Consider the following 24,764-nt stretch of genomic DNA (forward strand, 5'->3'; position numbering starts at 1 on the left):
CAAAGTCGAACAAACAAAAAAAAAAACCAACAATCATATTAACACAATTTGTACGTACATAGCAATAACCAACTTAATATGAAATTAACATTATGTAATAGATGGACTCAACCAACGTCAACCCTAATACTAGTTCGAATTGTACATACTAATCTAGGTAGTAGCTAAACCAGAAACAATCATTATTTCAACAACTAAAGTTGCCGAACATGCTAATACACTATACATGACTCCTATAAGTTCTATATGGATTGTATACAATTTATATGTAGAGTCATTAGAGAAGTGAACAATACCTGAAGGCAATGCGTAGTAAAAGAGCACCAACGGCGAAACCAGCTAAACCAACTGACCAATTCGAGAGTGTTTCCGACCAGTCTGTTGCGTTCTCTAACTGAGCAGATAATTCCGCAACCAACTCCTTTTTGCTCTTGGATGTACTACAGTACAAGATCGAAAATAACCCGATTTAATTTCATTAGATAATTCTAACTAATATCATAGAAAAAACGTGGAAAAAGAGCTAAAAATTTGCTTACAGAAAATATGGAAGTTCTTTATAAGGCTTAATGTTTGGAACCCCATTTTCCAAGCTAAAGATGCCAACAGCACTAATAACATCACCCACTGGAAGGATTTTTTCTTCAGTAATCTCATCAACTTGTAGTTTAAACCCCTGTAACACACGACAATTTAATATATGCATACATGTATATTGTCCAATAATAATCAAGATACTACCTCCGTTTTTTAAGTTGACACCTTATTTTTATCACATTAATCAATGCACAATTTTAACGATTAATATCTCTAGCTAATTATATATCAACATTGTAAAATTATAAAAGTATATAATAAAAGTTACATTGAAATGATTCAAACATCAATATTTTATCGTAATTATAAATCACAAAAAACGTAAGTCAAAATGTGTCAACTTAAAAAAACAGAGAAATTATATATTATAGGATTATGAATATAGTTATTTAGATAAATTTGATGATGAAAAATGCATTTGTACAACTACTTACATTATTGTCACTGTGATTAAAAATTTCTCTCTTATCAGAAGAGACTTTTTGTAGAGGAATTTGAACATCGGTATCCTCTAAGTTGATCACAACGTATTTGCCGCTTGGTATTGATATATTGTGATTTGTGTTCTCTGCAATGATGAAGGGAACCTGTGGGAAGAGAAGATTGAGCATTTTATAAACATGTAGATTAGGGACGGAGGGAGTACAACAGGATTAAATAAATTCTACTATAAATGTTGTGAAGATCGATCGAGGCATATCACTTTCCTTACTTTTCTAGGGTTCAATAAATGAGAGATCTTAATGACTCAAGTGAACATGAATTTAGGATAGCTTAATTGGTTTTCATAGTAAGCTTAATATTTAAGTAACAACGAACTCAAGTTCGAGCTGAACTTGAGTCATGATAAACGCAAACAAAATAAGTTGCAATACTATGTTCGATTTTTTGCTAATGTATTGATATTGTCACAAACTAGCTAGGGCTAGTAGGTTTAGGTTTGCGCAACTCGCTAGCTTTCGAAGGCCTATTGTCAAGACGAAAATAGAATTGAGTTAGCTTGAAATGACCCAATGAGCCTTGGTTAACCAAGAGTTATATGTACATACATTGTAGAGTATACGATATGAAGATCATGAGAATGGCAATTACCTGTCTGCGTTCCTTGGAGACAACTTTCTTTCCCTCTTGTTTCTTGTTGATGAAGCCCAAAAAATTAGATTTTTCATTATATCCATGCTTCAATTAAAAAAAAAAATCAAATCAGTCAAATTTGAAGAACTTGTGCAAAAATTATGGTCAATATTGTTTAATTTTCAATTAGGATCAAAATAACTTACTAGCAACAAAACATAAGGAATGAAGTTTGAGGCTAACTAACAATTCACATGAATATTATTGTGTCAAAATATACACTCATATAATAATAATTAAAAAAAATGATATAATCATATAATTATCATTAAACTTTAACAACTTCATTCCAACAATCTATTAAGCAGATATAATTAAAATTCATGACATAATTTAGAAAGATTAAGAAATATAATCACAACCCTAACATAAAACCCTAATAAAATTATAATGATATATTATTTTATCTAAGAAAGAAACTAGGAAGGTCATACTCACAATGATACTTCTCTCAACCACAACAGCTTGCTGATGGGTCTTAGGGGACTGAAGAATATTCACCGATGACTCCGGTTCCGGTACACCTTGGGCCGTATCAGACGCATGAGACGGTGATGAGCCCTGGTCTCCACCACTGTTAGTTACATTATTAATTAGTAAGGAACTCGGCAAAACAACACCGCGAAGGAAGACAATTTTTTTGATATCATGGTGAGGAAGACTGCCTATGATTGTTTGTAAGCCGGACACATGATATTCCGGTATACCGCGAAGGGTTTCGACTGTGTCATAAGCTTGCTGAGTCTTAGCCTTTTCTAATGATGCAAAATAGGCTAGGGCAGCCGAGGAAATGGTTGATAATATCACTGACATCGTTCTTGTTTTGTGTTTTTTTTTTTGTTTGGAAGACACTAAATATGAAATATTGAGGGTTTTGGAGGAAGGGAGAAGTGAAATTATGATGACTTTTTAGTCAAGAAATTGAGAAAATATAGGAAGTATAGTTGATAAGATATACTTTGTATATGTTTTCTTTTATTTATCTTTTTAAATTTTAATTACTACTATTATTTTCCTAGGATATAATTTTCGTGGGATATAGTTAAATATATCATGTAGTTTTATTTATTTATTTAAATGAACTAGATGAAGCCCGTGTAATGCACGGTTTGTTTGAATTTTTAATTTTTTTTGGTACTTATGTGCTAAAATTTGTTTCATATTTAGATAAAATTCCTAATATCAAAAGATAATATTTTATATTTAATTAATTTAAACTTAAAAATATCATTCGCCAATTTTGCTTGCGTGGCATTTGAATTAATTAATTTTAAAGGAAACTAATAATCTCTTATTTAATTGGCTACAACTAAAATTTATAATCTTGCATGGCGCGCTAAGAAAATTAAATCCTACGTGGCTCTCTAAAACATCGGGAAAAAATTCCCCTTTATATATATATATATATATATATATATATATATATATATATATTAGATTTGTTTTTAAACATAACCTTTAATGTACAAGGTGTAGCGAACGATAGTTATATACTCTCAGGTGTACTGAACACCTAACTAATCTAAGGTTAGTTTTTGCTCTTTGTTTGAGATTATATGAAAAACAATCTTCAAAATGAGAACAAAATACTTATGGGTATTCAATACAGCCGAGTGTATATAACAAATTCTAAGGTGCAGCAAAGGGTAGTTTTTTCTTCTTTTTTTTTTCCAAAATGAGCAAATGTTTACTAAATAGGCAAAATTGTCCACCCTGTGTAATCCTCTTTAAGAGATAAAAGAAAATGACATTGATGAGCCGAACCTGAAATGGTGGTAAATTCTAAAGAGAGCCATCCAAGATGGTTTGGAGATTACAAGATCTTATGCAAGCTGTAACAAATAACAATGAGCCCCAAGCAGCAGTGTCAGGCTTGCTGCAGTGTCATTTACTGCATCACAGCCACCAGCAGCAGGGGAATTCTGAAGGTGTACACAGACTCAGGGATCGTGAAAGGGGGTTGGTGTTGGGATTGGCATAGCAGCTCCTGACCTGCTGGGTAACATGTTTATTGTTTCTACATATTCTGTAAGTAAATCAAACTCTGTGACAGAGTTCATTTAAAAAACAAGTCTCAGCAGTTTTGAATTTTGTTGGACTGCCCAACATTCAAAATATTCATAAATGTTAAGGAAGACAAAAGAGAAAGGAGTAATATCACTATATTAGATTAATTTAAGATCAGAAATAGGAGAGTAGAAAATTATGTACATGGAAAAATCACCTCCTGCGTCAGGATATTGAAACATAATAGACATATGATGGTGGAGTGAACGTATAAATATCAAGCAAAGGGTTCAGACATTTGCTAGAACAATCTTCCTATATTGCCTTCTTTAAAAATCGAAGTTTTTTAGCGACTATGACGTTAGACGTCTATGAGACATATTCACAAAAGCTTCCTCTCCGGTACTTCTAACAATAGACATGCGTTGGGTACCTCAAGTGTCATATATCCTGACAGAACCACGAATAACCTGCCGACAAACAGGACATTTTGGAGCTAAATCTCGTTCAACTGAAAACGCACATCTCTGGCAACAAACCAGATGTCCACACGGTACAAATGCAGACCTCCGTCTCCTCATTAGGCAGATTACGCACAACTGCCCGTCAGGAACATCTCCAACTTCTTCATCTTCAACTTCAGATTCGGGACTGCTGCTGCCACTTTCAGGAGCAACTCCAGAATGGTTTTGCTGCTGCGCCCTCCTTTGCTCCCGCCATTGCTTCCACTTATTCCAGTTCCTACAGATGATCAGCGGGCAAGCAACCGAAATTAGGCCAAAAATCTACAGTGATAAATCAATCTCAAATGGAAAAAGTTGAATCACTTACAGGATTTTTAAAAAAAAAAGTTCAAAAGAGTTTCTGATTAAAAATTTAGTCAAATGCCTTTGCCTACTCTAAACAAATCTGTATGTTTGAGTCAGGCAGTCAGCTATATAAAATAGAATGCTTTCAACCATAGTTACAATTCATCAACTCATAATAATAGCATTAAATAAAAAATTATGGCATCAATGGCCATAGGCACATAAATCTTGAAAGACACAACCTCATGATCTTGTTAGCGTCAAAATCAATTTCAATCTATGCTATTTACATAAAAGAAGCAACCACATAGGTTAAAGGAATGAACAACAGTAACAATACCTAACAATCGCATAACCAAGTACGCCAATCGAGACTGAACCAATAACAATACCACTCCACAGTAAGATCTTCGTCCTGAAAGAGAGTTGTACTAATATTTGATCCTTAGTCAGTTCAGACCTGCAGAAAGATAAAGCATAATATAATCAAACAAATAAACTAAATCCAACAAGTCATGTAAAACAGTTCAAAACATAAAAACACTTCAAAAATATAACATAGTCCAGACAATATCCAGTTAGCAGCAAATAATCTGGTAACCAATTCACACACCAGTATACAACATTCCTGAAACTAACTAATAATCTGTAAATTTAAAAGCACGTTCATTTTTTCATTTCATATACCATAGTCTAAAGCAGATGAGAATTATTAAAACCCTGCCCACAGGGTCCAAGTATATGGAATGATCGATACAAAACTACATACAGCAATAGAGCTGTTGGCCTTACAGAAAGCAAGGAAGATCTCTGCATGATTTTATCTCAAGAGCCCCACTTTTCGAGGAACAAACTCCAACCGCAGTGACTTCCTTTCCGAGAGGAAGAATTTTCTCCTCATCAAGCACGCCAACCTTCAACCCAATATCATTTTTCATTAGCAAGAGAAAGAGGGCCAGTTTATTAATTTTAAAAATAGGAGGGCCGGGGGGTGGGGGGTTGATAGAAGTTGAAGATTGGGAGAAAGAAAAGGGGAAATGAAGGTATAATCAAGTGAACAGCAAAGTTAACAACTTACAGGGTATTCATGCCCAAAAAGTGCCTGGAGAAAGGTATATGGAGAAGCCTGAATTGGTTCCATATGATGGTAGACTGTAGTTAAAGGCAGTGGATGATTTGAATCATCCAAGTCAACCACAACATAATCAGAGTGTGACTGTTGACGGCCATCAACAAGAACAAAAGGGATCTGAAAAAAAAAAAAAAAACAATGACAAACTTCATTTTAACGTAGTCATTAGGATGAACTCAACAAAGTCATATTCTTCAGTATATAAAGATGTAACATTCTTAAAAAGATAAGATAGGAAAACAATTCTTCATTTGAATTAGCTGCACAATGTTATGCTTACATATTTCAGGTTGCTGCACAGTTATATCAAAAAACATTATTGCATTTTCATTAGCGCCGAGCCACTCACACTATTGGGTACTGTCTCACTTTTTACACTGTCAATTAGTCTATGTTTTACAGCTAATAATATTAGACTACCCATAATGCCACTCCCTCTAACTTTATCTACCTTTTTCTAACACCTGCTTACCATTTTACTCCATCTTGCTACTATATCAACATTTTTCTTACATCCATTCACTTTATTAGAAATTTTGTTAATCTATGCACCTACATATAGAGCAAACGAAATACACCAGAAAAGGCTAACACAGAATTCTTAGATCCTAGATATGGTTCAGATTTGACCTTTTAGATAAAAACAGAACATAAAATGCATGAAGATGGCTGAAAATATGCTTGCTACATTCCCGAAAAAGGTCACTATATATCCTAAAATTTGCATTTCGATAATTCGATTTACTGCGTTTAGCAGTTTTTGTCATGGTAAGGCTTTACCAAAAATTCACCATAGTTAACTAATAGATGAGTTCATCCGGCTGCATACTTAATACTCAATACAAAACCTATACAATCAATCAAAGCCTCAATTTCATAAGTGGGGTTGGCTTGATATACCAAAAGGATTATTCCTTATAGTCATCCACAAAAATCTTCCTCCATCCTTTACGATCAAATACCTCATTCTCATGCAAATCCATATGCTTCATATCCTTCCTAACTCCTTCCAAGTTCCAACCAAGTCATTTTCGGTCTCCCTCTACCTCGTTTAACCTCTCCATGATCCCACTCTTCCACTCTTCGTACCGATACAAACACTATTGCAAAACAAAAACAGCACTAATCATGAAGCAAAATTCCTGTTTTGGCCAAGACTGAGATTTCTGATCTAAACATATCAACATGAGAAAGAAAGCAGAGAAAAAGCTACCCTATATAGGAATCACAGGGCCAACTGAAAATTACCGTTCTTGTGGATGTTGTTCCCGGTTCTCTCCAGGCTTTGGCCAAGACAGCGCGTAAATCAGGATACCATCCAAAAAATCCTCTCCATTCGTTGTATATACACTTCACATCACAGTAATGACCAAATTAGATACAACACGTAAAGGGAAATTATACTACAGTAGATTAAAGAGAAATCTCACAAACAAGTTTCCTATCTCTTTTCAATCATATAATAAAATGATAAGACTCATAGACATAAGAGATAATTTTATTAAATTTGCACGATGTGAAGAAATAAATATAGCTGCATCGTCAAACATACAAGTCACTGATGCCAAATAGCTGACTGGAAGTATCAAGATGCAACTTGCCCATAACTCTATAAAACCCAATTCCTCTCAAGCTTTAATAAAGAGACCCAAACATGCCCCCCCCCCCCCCCCCCCCACCTTTTTTTTCTTATCCAATGGGACAATAAAAAGAATCTTCATAAAACCACAGCTAGTGGGAAATTGTTGAGTTTACAGTAGTTTTAAGCATATAACAAGAATTATAGCAGATCTGAAATAATTACATTAAACTCCCTACAGTGGAAAGCACATAAAGGATAACATGGGTGATTTATATTAATTCAGCATCAGCATCGCAACATTTGCAAAAAAACTAAACTAAAATAGAATGAAAGATCCTTCATTTCTTTCGAAAAAGAAAAAACACCTATTTATGCCTACCTCAAAAGAAGTAAAGAAGAACATTCACTCCGTATCAATCTTCAATATTTCAGTAGAACAGTAAAATTCACTTCTTATGGCACAGGTTTTTTTAGCACATAACACCACATTAGTATGTCAAAAATGTTTGTACAACTGTAACTTAACAGCTCAAAAATCCTCCATAAATTTCCATAACTCAAAGAGGAATGAAGAGATACATACAAACTGACAATGAAAACAAGCTAGATTTTAACTAATCTCAAACAGAGATAACAAAACCGGTAAAAGTTTTTCAATAAAATGGATGGAAAAAAAAAAATCAATCAAAAGGATCAAATAATAAACAAACTTAAAGCACAGGTTTGCAGTGATATTAGATCTTATTTTTTGAGATAAGATACCAAATTGCATAAACTGTATAATGTAGCACGCTATGGGCCTTATATATGGGCAATATGGCTGTAAATACCAGGGGGGAAAAAAAGTCCTAGTTGGATACAACTACCTACTAGAGCAAGGAAAGATACTGTCAATTACATACAGAAAAGAAAAGAGAAAGTAAAACTTGAGACTTCTTAAATACCACAAGTACATAATAGATAGTTGGGGCAACTGTGCGCTTCAGGCTTGAATCTGGTACTTCATGCAAGGCCAAAGTAATTCTTCACTGGAATCATATAGTTCACACACCTATTGCAACAATCTACAGCCCACACATATGCCTATGTGCCCGTGCATGTGTCTGCCTCACCAATGACAAGACACAACAAGCTACTTCCTCACCAATGCTAAGGCACGACAGTAATTGCTACATGCGCAATGCCATCAAATTGTAGCCTAACTAAACTATTCAGTACTTAATGCACACCTTCTCCATAAAACAACCCTACGAAATGGCCACGATCACATCCAAGAATAGCAAAAGCATACTATGATGACAAAAAGATATTAACTCTTCGTCAATTTCATAATCCAGTTGGCTCTCTAAAGCTCCATAACACAAACTCAAATCATTACAAGCACCAATAGCACTAATTAATACTGATCAGTGACCACCTTTAAAGCAGTGCAATGAACAAGATAGTACATTATACCTAAGGTTAGTAAGTTACTAAGGGAACTACATACACTTTGATGTCAACTTGATTGCCATCTTTTCAATTTAAACCTGCACCAGATAGCGTATCAAAATTGCAGCAACAAGAAACAGTATTATCCCTGCTTACCTCTAGTCTCTATTACTACAGAACCATCATGAACAGGGGCCAACACTACTAACAACCCTTAACAATATCCCCCAGCAGTAGGTCCTAGGTCATAGACTGTTAGTGCCTGACTAAAACATCTGCTGATGCCTGAAGATTAACTATAATGCAATGGGAGCAAGACAAGCATCAGCAGAAAGCTCAGAGTTTTATGGACCTAACCTCCATAAATTCTTTATTAGATAAAATCCTACGGCTAAACAAGGATCTGAATGGAGTAGCATACATACAAACTAGTGATATTGAAGTTGTTATGGTAACTAGTTTCCATGTACTCCTCTAAACTCTCTCTTGTCTTGCCTTGCAACCACCCCATCACAGCAAAACCTATAAGGCCTTGGCATCAATTTTCAGAATGCATTATGATCTTAATCCTTTTCTCTGTGCACTCAAAATTTTCAAACTCATCCTTCCTCTTCTCTGTACACTCATGATTCCCAAACTCATCCTCCAATCTAACTCCCTAATCCAACTTTTCATTTTATGATACTTCAAATTGACTATCCTACATCCAACATACTTGTCAGACTTAGCACACAGGTCGACTAAAATAATACCATTATCAGTCATTTCTAAGAATACTAACAATCCAAACAAGGTCAGAACTCCACTCCATTCCCTAAAATAGTTGTTTGCAATTTGAATTTAAACCAAACAATAACATCAAATCCATAATTAAAACTAACAAGTAATCAAACATCCCATTTCAAAAGATAAAACAATATATATAATCCCTAATTCATCCTACAGAAAAAACACCCAAAATAAACCAATCATACTTAAAGTTTTCAGTCTACCAATCATCAAAGCATATAAAATCAACAATTTCACAAAATTCAATTTCCGACGCAAATCACACTAACGTCCCACAAATTCCTCGACTAAAACCAACAACAATTTTAAAATTCGCAAAATTTTCAGAAAAAGATGAATTATACCTTCTGAGATCGCTGAAGAACAACACCACGATCACCAGATTCATGAGAAACAAGAACATCAGGCCAAAAACTCTTCCAACTCCCATTAACCGCCGATTTCGACGCCACCAAACCTCGTACAACCACCAAAACCTCGGGATTTCTCTCTCCTTCATCGGAATCATCCTTAATCAAGTACCGTAGATCCGACACTTGTACGGAAGGTGATTCCCGTATTTTCCGGAACGCCGATGACGTGGCGGCGAACTTGGTGAGACTTCGAACTGCCACGTAACCTAGGGCTAAACCTAGACACGCGCCGTCGCCGGCAAGAAGTAGTTGCGCCGCAATCGCCGCCGCTGCTTGGTCTCCCGCCGACATTGTTGGTTGATTTGTGATGAGAGAGAAAGTGAAGTCGTCGGAGATAAATATGTGCCGGTCGGAGGTTTGGGTAGTTTCGTAATTTAACTAAGTGGATAATTGGATGAATATGGGCTAAGTTTGGATCAAATTAGGAGAAATGAAAACATGACTAGTTATTGTAGTACAAATTATTAACTTGGTCCAAGTAAATATGATTTGCTTGGTCCAAATTTCAAATGCTAAAACTTAGTTTTTAAAGCCCAATAGCCAATAAAATAAAATAAAAATTTTCTTTTGAGTTGATCAAACAAATCTCTATATTTTGTAATAATAAATTGATGAATTTGCTAACTTTCAACCACGAATCTCCAAAACAATAGTCTCCAATTTCTATGTGCACCTCTTTTGTTATGTAGTACTACAAAATGAAAATAAAATTACAGTAACTTTTAAAGTTTTTACGTCGTTTTCTTTTCAGAAATATAATGTATTCATGTGCGTTAATATAGGTAAATAACAAGTGTATACTTAATTGAGTAGCAATTAGGGAAATTTTTTATGAGAAAGATGTTTGTATAGAAAAAATTACAAAAGTTATTGAACAACTCAATATCATATTGAGTAATTAAGTCAATTGTTCATCACATTGAAGAAATGGCTAATTAAAAATCAATCATAGCAAAAGCATAAATAGTTGATTAGATAAATACAATTTGAGTAGAAATTGCCAAATCAATTCACTAATTAGCAGCTCATTTCTGCTATTTATGTAATTGACCAAATACAAATGTTTTTATCAACTCATTTAATTCATTTGGTGAGTCCATGTTTACTCCATGCCCGGTTTCCTTAATTATCATTAAACTTGCTTTAGGCCCCAATTTCCTGCAATTTTTACATTCATAGTTTTTACCATTAGCCTATATAATCGTGATCAAAAAAAATAGTTAGTCTTCTACAAAATTCTTGAATTACTATAATAACTAAATGAGGGTTTAGTGATTGACCTTTGTAGCTGATGAGCGATGTCTTTGGGAAAAAAGTAGTCTTGGTCGCCCCATACAAGAAGTGTTTCCTATAAAATAACACCAAACACATACCGTTACTCAAAGGGTACTCGACAAACATATGTTGCACCAGACTCCATTATTTCAGGAAAAAAAAAAAAAAAATGTATGTTGATGTGATGAATTTTGACATGAAAACTTAAGGTAAAAAGAAGAGTTCGAACAAAATATACAATGTCATTTCTTAATTTCAATTAATTTACCTGTGGCAGAGCAGAAACCATGGAATCTACTTCTCCAGATATTAAACTTCTAAGAAGCTCTTCTTTTTCCTCCCTGTTCTTATTCTCTGTTACCTAAAGTGCAACAAATTTAATTAATAACTACATGTGTAACCAAAATCAAGAAAATCACAATATTCACTTATATGATTTATAATACTATATCATTTCCAACATGACTAAATGGTTGCACCATTTCTCTATATATAGTCAAACTCGAAAAAATTTACCCATAAATTCTCGTTATTATATGAAAGAAAATATTGTCGAGTGAGAACTTGTTAGAAGTGCCTCAATACTCACTACGTATGTTCTAAGTAATAACTTTTTATGATTATAATATTTAACAATGTGCAAGCAAAAAGAAATTTTTGTGTTTAAATTAATGTGTTGAAGACTGTAAAAAGCAAATGGCGACATTATTTAGTTAAAGATGACGAAGTATATGGTTAGTAAAATATAACTGACCTTGATGAACTCCCAAAGTATAAAATCAGGAACTAAAAGTGTAGGATCATATTTGTATATAGATTTTTCAACCAACAATCTAATTGCATCAGGGTCCTTTGGTACAACCGTTTTAATCACTTCCTCTGGTTGCTTCCCAACCCTACTTAGCTGCGCAACCTTTTCATCATCGGTCGTTCCTACGCCGGAGCTAACGATCACGTTCTTCTCTACAATGTCAGGGTACATCTCAGCCATGAAGTATCCCACCCAACCTCCATAACTAATTGAGTAGACTGTGCACTTCTCTACACCAAACCCTTTCTTTAGCCCTTCCATTACACACTTGGCTTGGAAACGAGGCGTTCGGTCCGTGTTTGTGGTGTATGATTTTCCATAGAATAGCAAATCTGGTATGTATATGTTGAATAATTTGGATAGTTCTCTTATCTGCTCAAACATAATTAGGAAAGAAATTACTACATTAAATCAAGTTCGAGACAAACAAGCTCAATTTTCGTACGTGTTTAATTTAAAAATAAGGTAACACAAGTTTATTATTCTAGGAAATCAAGTAGCAAATGGTTGTTAGATGTTAAACATGTATATTCATATAATAAATTGTTAAGTCACAAAATTTAACCCCTTATGACTTTTAAGTGAACATGTGGATGTGTTTTTTTAGGATCAATCATAAAATTGAATTCAAGAATAATTAGCAATACAAACCTGTAGGCAAAACTGCCACCGCGCTTCACCACCACAACCATGGATGAGGACTAAGTTAGGGCGATCATGACGTCTATAATTCGAGATCCAAAAATGCATAGTAGTTTGATCATCTAAATCAACCATGCATGGAGAGAGACCACAATAATAGTAGTACTTAGAGAGTAAAAAAAGGCCTATGGGATAAAATATTGGCGGTTTATTAAACTTTACTACGTTGTAGATAACATTTTTTATAACTATGAACAAGTTGATGAGATATTGGCCAAAATCCTTTGCATAACCCATTTTATTACTCTCCAACCTTTTAGTATCTCCTCTTGATTCAATGATTCTAATATAGTCCAATTTGTTTGTTACATATATATATATAATAATGAAAAAACCTTATATTATAAAAATATAATACTAATTATATGATGATGAAGGAATATGATCGGTTGATCACATGAAATAAGCCTAAGGTGAGAGTTTGTAACTTCTTAAGCGAGGTTTAAGCTTATGTTGGGAATTATTTAGATTAAAATGAGGTGTATTGTGTAAGCAAGTATCTTCTTTTATAAACTAAAGTCACAAACATTAAATTAAAGGCATAAACATGACGGTTGAATGTGTAGTTTTGTAGCTTTAACGTCCAAAAAGTGATAACTTTTATGTAGTACATGCATGTGACTTTGTGAGTGTTGTATTCTGTTTAGTTTGTTGATTACTTTTGGCAAATTACTTGGAGTATTAAACTACTATTATTACATTGGAAGTTTTGGAACCGTATTATCACTATATTAGTTTTCAATATGTGAAAGCTGGGGAAATGAAACAATGATATGGATAAACAGATAGACCTATGTATATTTTAGATTATAAGTTGTTTGAAGATTTTAAGGTTGATGGTAATATAATATAAGATGACAACATAACAATTTTATTATATTTTATTGAAATTACAGTGTACATTGTCCATATCTATCAATCGCCATAGCGATAATTACGCTCCGCAAGTTTTAATTTTATGTCATGTCTCCTTATGCTTACGGTGAATTCTACCGTGACATTTTGATAGAGTATACGTCAAAAGCTAGAGTTGATACTACAATTTATTTGTGTACTCTATCACAATTTATATGCATAGCAATATAAAGCTTCCGTTATTCTCATCTTGTATGCTCCTAATTTTAGTTTTAGTTCATTGAACATAAATAATTGAACTTATTAGGTTTAGGCGTTTAGCAACCCCTCTATAGTTATTTTCTAAATTCCAGTTTTGTGGCTAGAGAAAGCTAACAAGTAACTTAATGACAATTTAAAGAAGAATATATACTTAGTATTTGGTAATTTCTTTAAATTATATACATAATATTGTTAAGAAAGATTCTAATAATTTGTCGTGGTAAGATGATGTTGTATGCATGAGCAAATCTATATAAGATGTAATCCAAACCACCAATAAGAGAGTCTCGTTATGGATTTTTCAAGTCATTTTACTAATATGATTCACAAATACGGAGTAACTTTTACCGTGGTATATTGTAAATTTGTAATGTATAAGAATTTACTTGCATGTGAAAGCAAGAATTCTAGAATCTACTAAAGTGAAGTATATACCCTGCCTCCAAAAACTTCTCTAATTCAAATCCTTTTCACATCCCAATGTCAATCAATATGTTCGTTACCTTTCCCTCCTTTTCAAACTTTATGGACGGCTACTTTATGTCTTTTTTTCCACCCAAAACCCCATACTTTACAGCCATATTCCTTCGTCTAATACCCCCTCTCTTCCCCTATATAAACCCCTCTTCACCATCCTTAATCTCCTCCCCTCTTTCATCATATATCTCTTAGTGTTTCTTACGCGTTAAGAACCACCAAATATGGCTAGTACGAGTAGCACCTACGCGTATTCAAGCCAAATTTCATCCCAAAGACCGATAGCCATGGCATTAGCTTTAGTTTCAGCCGTGGTGCTATCCCCATTGTACAATACAAAGAGCAACGATACACGATATGACATAAGATGGAACTCTGGCTTTGTTCTGCCTATGGTTCTAGCAGGACTTATAATCGCGATAAAAACTACCTCATCACCATCATCCTCGTCAGTGACAGGATTGCGAAGAACAATCTTGTCATCGGATCCTTCGTCTGTGTTTAGGGTTGGGGGCTCGTCGTGGGGACTTGCTGGGGTTCTAGTCATGCTGATGCTTGTATTGTCCTGGCAAGACTCTGTTCAACATTTTCTTTGGAAATGAGAGGAAACACTACTGTCCTGTGGCTAACTGTCTGAGTGCCTGCTACACTTGTGTTTTCTGTTTCAGATCAATAAATCTGTCTATTTTAGTGACTTCATAATGTAATTCTAAGTTTATAAAGGTTCAGTAATATACAGTTTTCTTTTGCAGAATTATGGAAAATTGATCATGCTCATTTTTATTCTTATCAGAATTCAGAAGCCGATTATATTTCAGTGATCAGATCATCTGAAAGAGAATTATGATTTGTAGCTAATACAGAGTTTAACTCGAAAAACAAAATTTATCGATCATGGAATTAGTGAACAATACTCCGCAGCTGACATGCATATGGGGGTTTCAGTAACTACTAGCCAACATAACGATTTCAAGAGTTATACCAATAAGAACTTCTGATTCGTTACAATAAGGTCAATACTACGCCCAGTATGGGCGGTGTCAATACCCGTTTATACACTTCTATTTATAATATATACTCACGATCTCGGTCATTAGTTAGACGAACCATATAATCAGATAGCAATTTCCTCTCAGCAGCTGACTAGCATACCCTGTGATGTAGTATTCAAGCCTGGAAGAGGGTCACTGTGTTATCTAAGTCACCAAGCAAACCGTAACAATAAACCGAATCATATAGAGGAAATGAATAATAAAGACAATGCCATGCAATATGTGGGAATATAATTTCTTTTTTCAATCTTTTCATTTCTTCAATTAATCAGATTCAGTTAGCCACAATTTTATATACCCACAATACAAATTAAAGAACATAAATTTTTTTCTGTACAGATGATATATTTACATGAACAGATTGTGTTATTCAACCGTAGTCCTACAAGTCTACAACTAAAGATACATCAGCATTCATCGTCAACTACTCCAGCCAACCACACTGGCACTTGTGACAGCAGAGGCAGGTTTTGATACCGATAGACCTCGATTGTACATGCGCTGAATCTCTTCCCTGTACTCAACCAGAGACTTGTCAGGAATCGCTGGAGTTAGCTCAATCACATCTCCCATCTTCAGCTTGCACGTCGGATCACTAACAGGATGATGGTTCAGCCGAGGCCTCAACTCTTCCTTCATGGGGAAACCATAAGTCAAACGGGGGCTACCATGGCCTGTCTTTTCTAATAGATCCATCATGGTGGAGTTTGGGGGGAATTCGCGAACAGACATCTGAAATGAAGAAACATGCCAAATTCATAAATGCACAGACCTGAGAAATAACAGAGAAGTAACGATATTTCAAGCAGTTTTGCAATGGCAGTAAGGGAGCTAAACCGAATAACAGTTTCATTTATACACATCCTATACAGCTATGCCATTCTAAACGCACTAAGTTAGCATCACTCTACAAACAGCTTCCCGTCTCTGCATACAACTGATATTTTATCCCACAACAAAAAACACGGCAAAAGAAACTAGAGAAGCATACCATCAATCAATACAATCAAATATCCAGGTCGGTTATCAAATATACCAACGCTCTATTTAGGTTCAACTCTACTGGGATTCAAGTATCCCAAACAAACAGGAAACACGCACAGAAATAATATGGAAAAGCTATATTTTGCCCATAGGCCCCATGTAATGTAGAGAGACAGGGATTTTTGAGTGAACCGATATCAGCTTAGAATCCCCTTCTAAACCAAATTACGTCTTCCTTGAAATGGTTCAGACCACATACTAATATAATCACTAAGATGACACATGATATGGAAAGCTATATTCGGCTATAGACTCGATGCAATGTAGAGGCAGGACAAGGAGTTTTGATTGTGCCAATATAAGTTTAGAACCCCATTCTAAACCATAAGACTACCCATTACAGTCTCCTTCGAATTTTCAGACGACAACACCACATACTAAATTAATCACAAACATGGGAAACATGTGACATTGTTGTCCAAACTAGAAAAGATAGAAGGTGGAATATCAAAAGACAAACCTTTTCATTCTCTATCAAGATGACAAATACAGGTCCATCTTCATTAGACTGAGCATTGTAGGAATATGGGCACCCTTCAGCATGAGTTGGGAATTTACAGGGTGGCTTGAGGGAATCAGCATAGTCGATTGATGGTTTGTCCTTGTTCATTGTCTCACACTGCCAATTGACCACCCACCTAGCCCACTCCACCATTTGAAGCACAAATGAGGAGTGTTGAGATTCACCCTCCTTATACCTCCAGTGCGCAGCAAATCCATACTCTGCTTGTAGATGCATTTCCCTAGTCCGTATTTGAACTTCAAGTGGAACCATTCCTTCACCGACCACAACTGTATGAAGGGATTTGTATCTACAGACAACAAAGGATACAAATTAAGAAATAAATAGCAAAAATACTCCGTAATATTTACCTTGTCATACTCATACATTTAACAAATAGCTTATAGTGCTTACCCATTGCATTTTGGACAATGAATATAGTCCTTGAACTTTCCAGGCACTTCAGACCACAATTGATGAACAACTTTAAGTGCTCTAAAACAGTCTTCCTCATTCTCAACAATCAAACGCACCCCGTGAATATCATGAATCTGGTCCATAGTCAGCTTCTTCCTACACATCATTGTATATACAGTTAGCCAAATAGAGCATATATAAAGGACACGTGCCCATCATGCCAGAATAAGTAAAATATCTGGAAGACTGGCACAGAGAAAACTCCATCAAACAACATAAAAGGATCAGAGAGCATACTTTGACATTTTGCGATGAATACTGTATAAGCTTTTGTGACGACCAGACAAGTCATGGTAAGATATATCTTCACCCTTGAGAGCTTCTTCAAGTTTCCCGATCTCTGATTCGATCATTGCTTGATCAAATGACTTCATACGCTTAGAGGACAATTCATTATATTGATTTGGATATAGATGCTTGAAACACAAGTCTTCTATTTGTTCTTTCCAAGTAGAAATACCGAGTCTGTTAGCCAGTGGTGCAAATATCTCCAATGTCTCCTTTGCAAACCTCTGCTGCTTGTGAGATGGCAATGCATCGAGTGTCATCATATTATGCAATCTATCTGCCAATTTAATCAAGACTGCCCTAGCATCAGCCATAGCAAGAAACATTGTATGCAACCGATCTGCTTCAATGGTTTTATTTGCTGTATTATTTTCACGTGCAAGCTTGCTCAAATGGCTTAGTTTTGACACCTGAAACAATGGCATCCACAATTTATAAGCCATCAATAGCACTAATTGTAGCAAATCCCTATGCCTACTGCCTAGTTGGTCACATTTCATGTATTCAAAAGGCATGTGCACGAGTGCAGACAAAAATGTCAAAGAATCCACCTTATTGTTTTAAATAAAACACAACTGTCCTGCAACTGTACACCACGCATGAAAAAACAAATACATCTTTCTCAATTATAGGATTTCACAAAGTTCAGATGCTTAGGCATACATCACCTAAGCTACTCATGGAGATCATTGTATACAGCAACGTTAAACACGCTTTCTAAACACAAAAGGGATGAATACAGAGAATGTCACTCAAGAGCACTCTTCCCAACAGAGAAAAAAAAAATCAGGCAACTGAGGCAAGTAATTCACAGTTCACAAAAATGGATACAGCAAGTGCAAATACGCAATTTAGAAACAAACAGAATCATCACATATTCACAGCTGATAAAGTGCAGTATTAAACTTGAAACTTGGATCTCTGAAGTCTTACCCCATGAACCAAATCAGCCACCCCAGATCCGAAGATGCTTAAAATATAGTCATAAGTAACAAAAGAATCATCAATTGTGTCATGCAATAAACCAGCAGCAACAACAGTCGAATTCGCCCCGATGTTCGCCAAAAGCACTGCAGTTTCCAAGCAGTGATGCAAATATGGATGCCCACTTGCTCTCACCTACACACACAAAAGCCAAAACATAAATTTCATTAACAAATATGACCAACACTACTTTCTTATTTGCTATAATCATGTTAAACTTACACAAAAAGAAAAACTTGAACAATTCAAATAGATTTCATATGATCCAATACTAGATAATTCGTTTTTTAAAAAATTGACTGTGCATTCCATATATTACTAAAAATAGAAACTTTTTACCATCTTTCACACTACTCAAAAAAGTTTCTTCATCAGTTCATCCTCAAATATCAAATATAACAATCATACAAATTCATATAAAAGCATCAAAAAAATTGACAGCAGATTAACATCAGTTTTTCTCATTGAATTTAAACAGAGATACAATACGAAATGTAACACTATTATACATCAAAAAAAAGGGGGGAGGATGAATTACCTGCCCTCTATGAGCCTTTTCAGCCTCATAAAACGCCTTGATCACAAAATCTTCATAGAAAATTTTATTCCTGATTTGAGCACTTGCTAACAATTCCTCAACACTACCGCCAAACACAAAATGATCTTCCATATTAAACGTAAGCTCCTCCACTTCACGATCCAAACACGACCCCAACGAATTCCTCACGAACCCATTTAACAACCCATTCGTCGTATTATTCACCCGAAACGAACCTGAACCCGAAAACGAACCCGAAGCAACACTATTACAGCTACTGGAAACCGAAACTGGACCCTGAAACACCGAAACAGGACTCTGAAGATCTCTCTTCAACGAAGAACTCAACGACGAGCAATTCGAATACCGAAATGAGCTACTCAAATTGTTGTATTGATGATGAAGATGATGATCATCTAATCCTACCTTCTGAAAATCCTCATTTACGGAAGTAGGAGAGTGTTTCAGAAGACATGATAAACCACCGATTATTGGCCGTTGAGAGCTTGAAGATGATGATTGCGAGCTCGTCGAAGGAGATCTACCGCTGAGATCGAAATCATAAGAAGATGAATGAGAATTGATTGAACATGGATGCGGTGTAGAACACACGCTACTCGGTGGACTCGCATACAGCGCAATCGTTGAAACCGCCATTAATGGAGCTCAAAAAACTCAATTGAAACCGAAATTTGAGCTGAAATTCAAAGATTCTTCTACTAATTTTCAGATTTTTGAGCTATATATATACAATGAAATGATTGAAATTAGGTAGATCTAAGATGACTAATCTTTTGGAATTAGGGTAAAAACAAATGAAGATGAAGAACAATCAAAAAGTCAAATTATAACAACTAAAATGGAAATTTACAGTTTTTCGAATCGAAATTTCAGTATGAATCTAATTTTTATAGCGGCAATTGAATTTGAAGTTGAAAATTGAAGAAAATTCGATGTGAATTGGGGGAAACGGAGGACAAACCCTAAACCTAGAATTTTAGGAGAGAGAAAATTAGAGAGAAGAAATGGCGTATGTGTGGAGAAGAAGATTTACTTAAAATGAGAGGGGGGGGGGGTGGTTTATTTCAATTAACTTTTTAAAATTATTTTTTTATTAATAAATTATTTAAATAAATATTTAAATGAATTATAATGGTTTCTACGATACTCAGATACTTTGCTTGCTTGTTTAATCTTCATCCTCTTTTATTTTGGTTGATAGCCAGGAGGACTGAGATAGTGTAAAGACCAAATTACCCTTGGAAAATACCGTAATTCACGGTTGATTTGATTCAAATATTGTTTTTGTGTAATTATAAATAAAAGTACTATATGTAAAAAAAATATAAAATATTATTGTATTTGCAATGATTAGATTAAGAATTGATTAGTGTCCAATTAGGCAAATTAATACAGTAGATAAAATAGATGTCTATCTCTTCAAACATTTAATTTTTTACATTAGTTTTATATTAGAGTGGATAAGGATAAGTTTACTCACTATAATAATGAAGGAGGTAGTGGATAAGTTAAGCGGAACGAGTATTATTTTATTAGTTGTACTAAATTAGTCTCATGCGAAGTACGATTTGAATAAATAAAATAATCTAAATTTATTTATTTATTTATACTAATACTTAAAAAAATTTCTCAAACAAATAATACATCAAATATTAAAAAGAATAAAAAAAATTAAAGATCATAGAAAAATCGAATGATCAAAGGGGTACTCGGGGGAAATTAAAGAATATAATATTTTCGGAAATTAATACTAATAATAATATGGCTGAAAATAAAAGAAAATTATATTATAATGACATCATATAGTTTTGGAGGACAAATTTTCAATAACAACATGATTTGTTTTAGGATAGGATGATGTCAATGGTTGCCATTTTAGTATTAGTTATTAGTTATGGATTTAGAGTTCCTAATTTTAGTTCACTTCAGTTCAATTCAATTCAATTCAGTTCAATTCAATTCAATTCAGTTCCTAATTTTCTTCTATCATAAAATATTCATTTCAGTTCAGTTAAATTCAGCTCCAACCAGTTCTGTTCAGCTCAATTCAGTAAATGTGAACAGACCCTTAGATGAAACTTTTTTTTTTACTTCTCTCGATTTTTTTTACAAAATATTTTGTATGTTGATAGATTAAGGGTAATTTTTATTCACCTTATTTTCATTTATTTCAGGTCTAACAAGTTCAGATAAATTATGTTCAGTTTAGAAATTCAATACAGGAAAAATAAGTTACGATAAGGCTAGTCCAAATTCAAATTACAACTAAAATAAGTTCAGTTAAGCTCAAATAAGTTCAGTTAAGTTTAGATAAGTGAAATCAGGTGAATATAACACAACCTAAATTTGTCGATACAACCTTTTTTTTTTTTTATACCATAGCCCTGTTCACTTCACCTTAAAAAAATAATATTCGGTAAAAATAATTTTAGTTCAGTAAAAATAAGTTCAATTCATCAAAAATAAGTTCAATTCAGTAAAAATCGGTAAACTTAAAGAAGAAATATAATAGCAATTCTGTAAAAATAATTTCAGTTCAATAAAAATGATTCTAGTTCAGTCAAATTAATTTCAGTTTAATAAAAATAATTTCAATTTAGTAAAAAATATTTTAGTTCAGTAAAAATAATTTAATTTCAGCAAAAATAAGGTGAAGTGACTCAGGCCTGCGAGTATTGCTCATGTTTGACAATGTATATTACGGAGTATGTTTTAGGCTAGAATGTATTGCAAATAATTTATAAGATATTCTTAAATTAAATAGTTGCAAGTTTTTTTTTTCTTTTAACAAAAAAAAAAAAAAAAAAAAAAAAAAAAAAAAAATAAGAAAATGAGAGATTACAAGAAAAGTATGTTTGTGACATGATTAAAAATTTTTGTCATAAAACCTTTCATAATAAGTGCTACTCCAAACAACAATAATAATAAGTGGAGTATATTTTTTTATCGCCTATAATTCAACATTTATTTGATCTTTAATATTTATCTTCAAATAAAAAAACTCATACGAATTTGTGATTGTACAAAGTACATTTATAAACAATCGTTTTATAGGTATGCTAACAATAATTAATAATGCTGCAAAAATTGATATTGGTAGATTTAACAAACCATTACAAAAAAGTTAAAATCACATCGTTTGATTCGTTTCACTACTCTGATGAACACTAATCGTTCATTACTATTTCACTAGCTTTTATAATGCATAAGAAATTCTAGCTAGTTCTTGATGTTTAAGGCAATCATTGACTTAGGCCTTGATTAGTTCATCTTATGTTGAAACCCATTGTTGTTCACTTGTGAGTGTCCCGCATTGGAGAAAGAGGAGAGATGGTTTCACTTTATAAGGTAGAGGAGTACCTCCTACTATTGCCAATTGGTTTTTGTATGGAAACTCCTAAGCTTTATTTGTGGACCAAACTCTCCTCCTCTTTGCTCGGGTTGTCTAGGCCCATTTCATATTGTCTCGAAATTTAACATCTTATTTCTTGTATTGAAAAGAATCAACAACTTTTGAGTAAGTTATTAAATAAGGAGTATATATTTTGTTGCGAAACATAAGTCAAAACGTTAACATGTTTAGTCGCCAATACGGCGATAGGAACTTCATCCTTAACTTGCGTGTATTGACTGAGCCGTAAAATCTACATCATTTTTTTATTTTATTTTTTTGTTGGTAAAAAGAAGGGGGCTTATTTAAGAGAGGAGAAATAAGGAAAATCGCTCAAATGAGTCCCATGAAATTTGACCTTAAACCTCATGGATAGGAAGTGAAAGTGATGTCACTACTCCAACACTTAAACCTCACATACATCGTATAATTTATACTACTACAAATACAAATATACAAGATTTTAAAAATTGCACGGCAGGTGTATACAAAAGCGGGTACATATCTTGACGCATAACTAAACATGTTGAAATCAAAGCAAGATAGTACTTGGTAGTCTTTTATATGGAAGATGCATGGTAGTCCATACTCCAATTGCCAAATTGGCGGCAAACAAGTTGCAAGGGCATATGCATATGCATGGGACCAACCATATTTGTCTAAGTTCATGACTTGTGACAAAAGAAGATTCTCCTAATTGCTAGGGTAACAAAGAAGAATCCCTTCAAAGATAAAGTATCCAACCAAAATACCACTACTATTGGGATTGTTGTCGATTTAGCTGAGTTATTTTAGAAAAATCCAGGATTTTCATGCTAATTGCTAACGTGCTGGTTAATGCGTGGCTACTAGCTTGTTTAAATGTCGCTTTTACTACACTATGTGATTTTCTTTTGACTTCTTTATTAATTATGATGCTCAAATTTATTGGCTAGCGCGCCAGTGAGGATTAAGCAATTGGTCAAATTATATTATGAATGTTCTACTACTCCGTAATTACTATTGTATATTACACTTTGTTTAGCTATTTAATTATATGTAAATTTTATCAAAAGAGGTGCGTGCGTGATATTTCATATGCATGGAGTATTCCATATTACGGAGTATATAACATACTCCGTATATAACTCTTAATATTCTCAAACTTCTAACTTGATTATTAGACGTAAAGTTAAAATTGAATATTATTTTGGCCGCTTGACATAAATATGAAGATGGTAGTCATGGAACATATATAAATAGCAAGTAATTAATGTCATGTTATTTTCACTTGCTAATTTTTGTTTAATTTAAATTATAACACTTAAATTAAATAACTATGGTAAACTCAACTTACTTTTGTTAAAATGAAATTGTTTTTACTAAATATAATTTGAATAAAGTGAAGATAACAAGGCCTTATTAGTATCAAATTAGTTACTAATGTTCATTACAAATTTACAACAGCATACCAAAGCCTTGTTTAATTTAACTTTAAGCCTTGTACAAAGTTAGTTACTCCGTAGTTGTTTGTTGTCAATTTGTTGTACTACTACGAGTATATGTCTATATGTAGTTCCTCTAGAATTGGAAGAATGAACAAAGACACTTTGTCACTAATCCCCCCTCCCCTCTCTTTACGGCTTCCTACTTTAAGCTACCCCTCCAAATGAAACCTCTCTCTTTTTTTCTCCACCAAAAAAAAAAAAAAAAAAAAAAAGAAATAATTCCTAATAAAAGAAACACGTGAACTGCACGTGTCACTGTCAGTGGAAACCCTCTCGATGCCACGTACTCCTACAGTCCTACTAGTCTACTACCAACAACACACGTAATCAACTTAGCCGCCAACAGTAACCAAAAAAAAAATAAAATAAAAAAGAAACTAAAATGCTCAACAATTGCTCATAAATTGGAGGTGGGACAGTGATCAAGTACGATCAAATTCACAACCCCACTCAATAAATCAGATTAATTAATCTTAACAAAATAAAAAAAAAAAAAAAATCAGATTAATCAACAGTAGTGTGCCACGTAAGACGGGATATATATGATCGTTCAAAATAGTTGATAGAAGAGTCCATGTATGTCGACTGTCGTCGTTTATGTTAGATTGTGATTTGTGAGGGTGCATGCATATTCCTCTTTTCTTTTGGTCTATTTATTTCTAATTAGAATGGTTTTTAGTCAAATCAATTGCAACTTGCTTAACC

General features: G+C 33.9%; 4 protein-coding genes across 4 annotated transcripts; all 4 read right to left on the reverse strand.

Annotated features, from left to right (window-relative positions):
* Positions 1–535: 535 nt before the first annotated feature.
* LOC145570726 (E3 ubiquitin-protein ligase SPL2-like) lies at positions 536–2,544 on the reverse strand. The gene is made up of 5 exons (XM_081629878.1): positions 2,170–2,544; positions 1,878–1,913; positions 1,690–1,776; positions 1,032–1,184; positions 536–676 (listed from the first exon to the last, which is right to left on the reverse strand). Exons 1-5 carry the CDS (start codon positions 2,542–2,544, stop codon positions 536–538), a joined length of 792 nt encoding a protein of 263 aa, XP_081486004.1.
* A 1,332-nt stretch (positions 2,545–3,876) lies between these two features.
* Positions 3,877–10,258, reverse strand: LOC145571771 (E3 ubiquitin-protein ligase SPL2-like). The gene is made up of 6 exons (XM_081630806.1): positions 9,826–10,258; positions 6,928–7,029; positions 5,626–5,796; positions 5,340–5,461; positions 4,888–5,007; positions 3,877–4,479 (listed from the first exon to the last, which is right to left on the reverse strand). The coding sequence occupies exons 1-6, from the start codon at positions 10,183–10,185 to the stop codon at positions 4,173–4,175; spliced, it is 1,182 nt and encodes a 393-aa protein (XP_081486932.1). The 5' UTR covers positions 10,186–10,258; the 3' UTR covers positions 3,877–4,172.
* Positions 10,259–10,924: 666 nt separating this feature from the next.
* LOC145571772 (uncharacterized) lies at positions 10,925–12,919 on the reverse strand. The gene is made up of 5 exons (XM_081630807.1): positions 12,632–12,919; positions 11,924–12,352; positions 11,438–11,530; positions 11,175–11,242; positions 10,925–11,052 (listed from the first exon to the last, which is right to left on the reverse strand). Exons 1-5 carry the CDS (start codon positions 12,917–12,919, stop codon positions 10,929–10,931), a joined length of 1,002 nt encoding a protein of 333 aa, XP_081486933.1. The 3' UTR covers positions 10,925–10,928.
* A 2,590-nt stretch (positions 12,920–15,509) lies between these two features.
* LOC145570152 (putative GTP diphosphokinase RSH2, chloroplastic) lies at positions 15,510–20,217 on the reverse strand. The gene is made up of 6 exons (XM_081629163.1): positions 19,161–20,217; positions 18,572–18,757; positions 17,588–18,048; positions 17,288–17,446; positions 16,832–17,183; positions 15,510–16,059 (listed from the first exon to the last, which is right to left on the reverse strand). Exons 1-6 carry the CDS (start codon positions 19,815–19,817, stop codon positions 15,748–15,750), a joined length of 2,127 nt encoding a protein of 708 aa, XP_081485289.1. The 5' UTR covers positions 19,818–20,217; the 3' UTR covers positions 15,510–15,747.
* Positions 20,218–24,764: the final 4,547 nt, after the last annotated feature.

The sequence above is a fragment of the Chenopodium album genome, chromosome 12 (genome assembly GCF_948465745.1).
Source record: "Chenopodium album chromosome 12, dcCheAlbu1.1, whole genome shotgun sequence".
In the NCBI taxonomy this organism is placed as follows: domain Eukaryota; kingdom Viridiplantae; phylum Streptophyta; class Magnoliopsida; order Caryophyllales; family Amaranthaceae; genus Chenopodium; species Chenopodium album.

Bases quoted from the DNA above. Each gene is read 5' to 3' on its own strand.
- LOC145570726 (XM_081629878.1), bottom strand. From the start codon at position 2,544: ATGTCAGTGATATTATCAACCATTTCCTCGGCTGCCCTAGCCTATTTT. The intron at 1,777-1,877 runs GTAAGTTATTTT...TTTTAATTGAAG, and splicing joins TTCCTTATGTTTTGTTGCTA to CATGGATATAATGAAAAATC. The intron at 677-1,031 runs GTAAGTAGTTGT...CGTGTGTTACAG, and splicing joins TTAATCACAGTGACAATAAT to GGGTTTAAACTACAAGTTGA.
- LOC145571772 (XM_081630807.1), bottom strand. From the start codon at position 12,919: ATGGGTTATGCAAAGGATTTTGGCCAATATCTCATCAACTTGTTCATA. The intron at 12,353-12,631 runs GTTTGTATTGCT...ATGTTTGAGCAG, and splicing joins GGTGGCAGTTTTGCCTACAG to ATAAGAGAACTATCCAAATT. The intron at 11,053-11,174 runs GTCAATCACTAA...TAAAAATTGCAG, and splicing joins ATCGCTCATCAGCTACAAAG to GAAATTGGGGCCTAAAGCAA.
- LOC145570152 (XM_081629163.1), bottom strand. From the start codon at position 19,817: ATGGCGGTTTCAACGATTGCGCTGTATGCGAGTCCACCGAGTAGCGTG. The intron at 18,049-18,571 runs GTAAGACTTCAG...CCATTGTTTCAG, and splicing joins TGGCTGATTTGGTTCATGGG to GTGTCAAAACTAAGCCATTT. The intron at 16,060-16,831 runs GTTTGTCTTTTG...TCTTCATTTCAG, and splicing joins TCTTGATAGAGAATGAAAAG to ATGTCTGTTCGCGAATTCCC.
- LOC145571771 (XM_081630806.1), bottom strand. From the start codon at position 10,185: ATGTCGGCGGGAGACCAAGCAGCGGCGGCGATTGCGGCGCAACTACTT. The intron at 7,030-9,825 runs GTATAATTCATC...TGTGATGTGAAG, and splicing joins TTCTTCAGCGATCTCAGAAG to TGTATATACAACGAATGGAG. The intron at 5,797-6,927 runs GTAATTTTCAGT...TTTTTTTTTCAG, and splicing joins GAACAACATCCACAAGAACG to ATCCCTTTTGTTCTTGTTGA.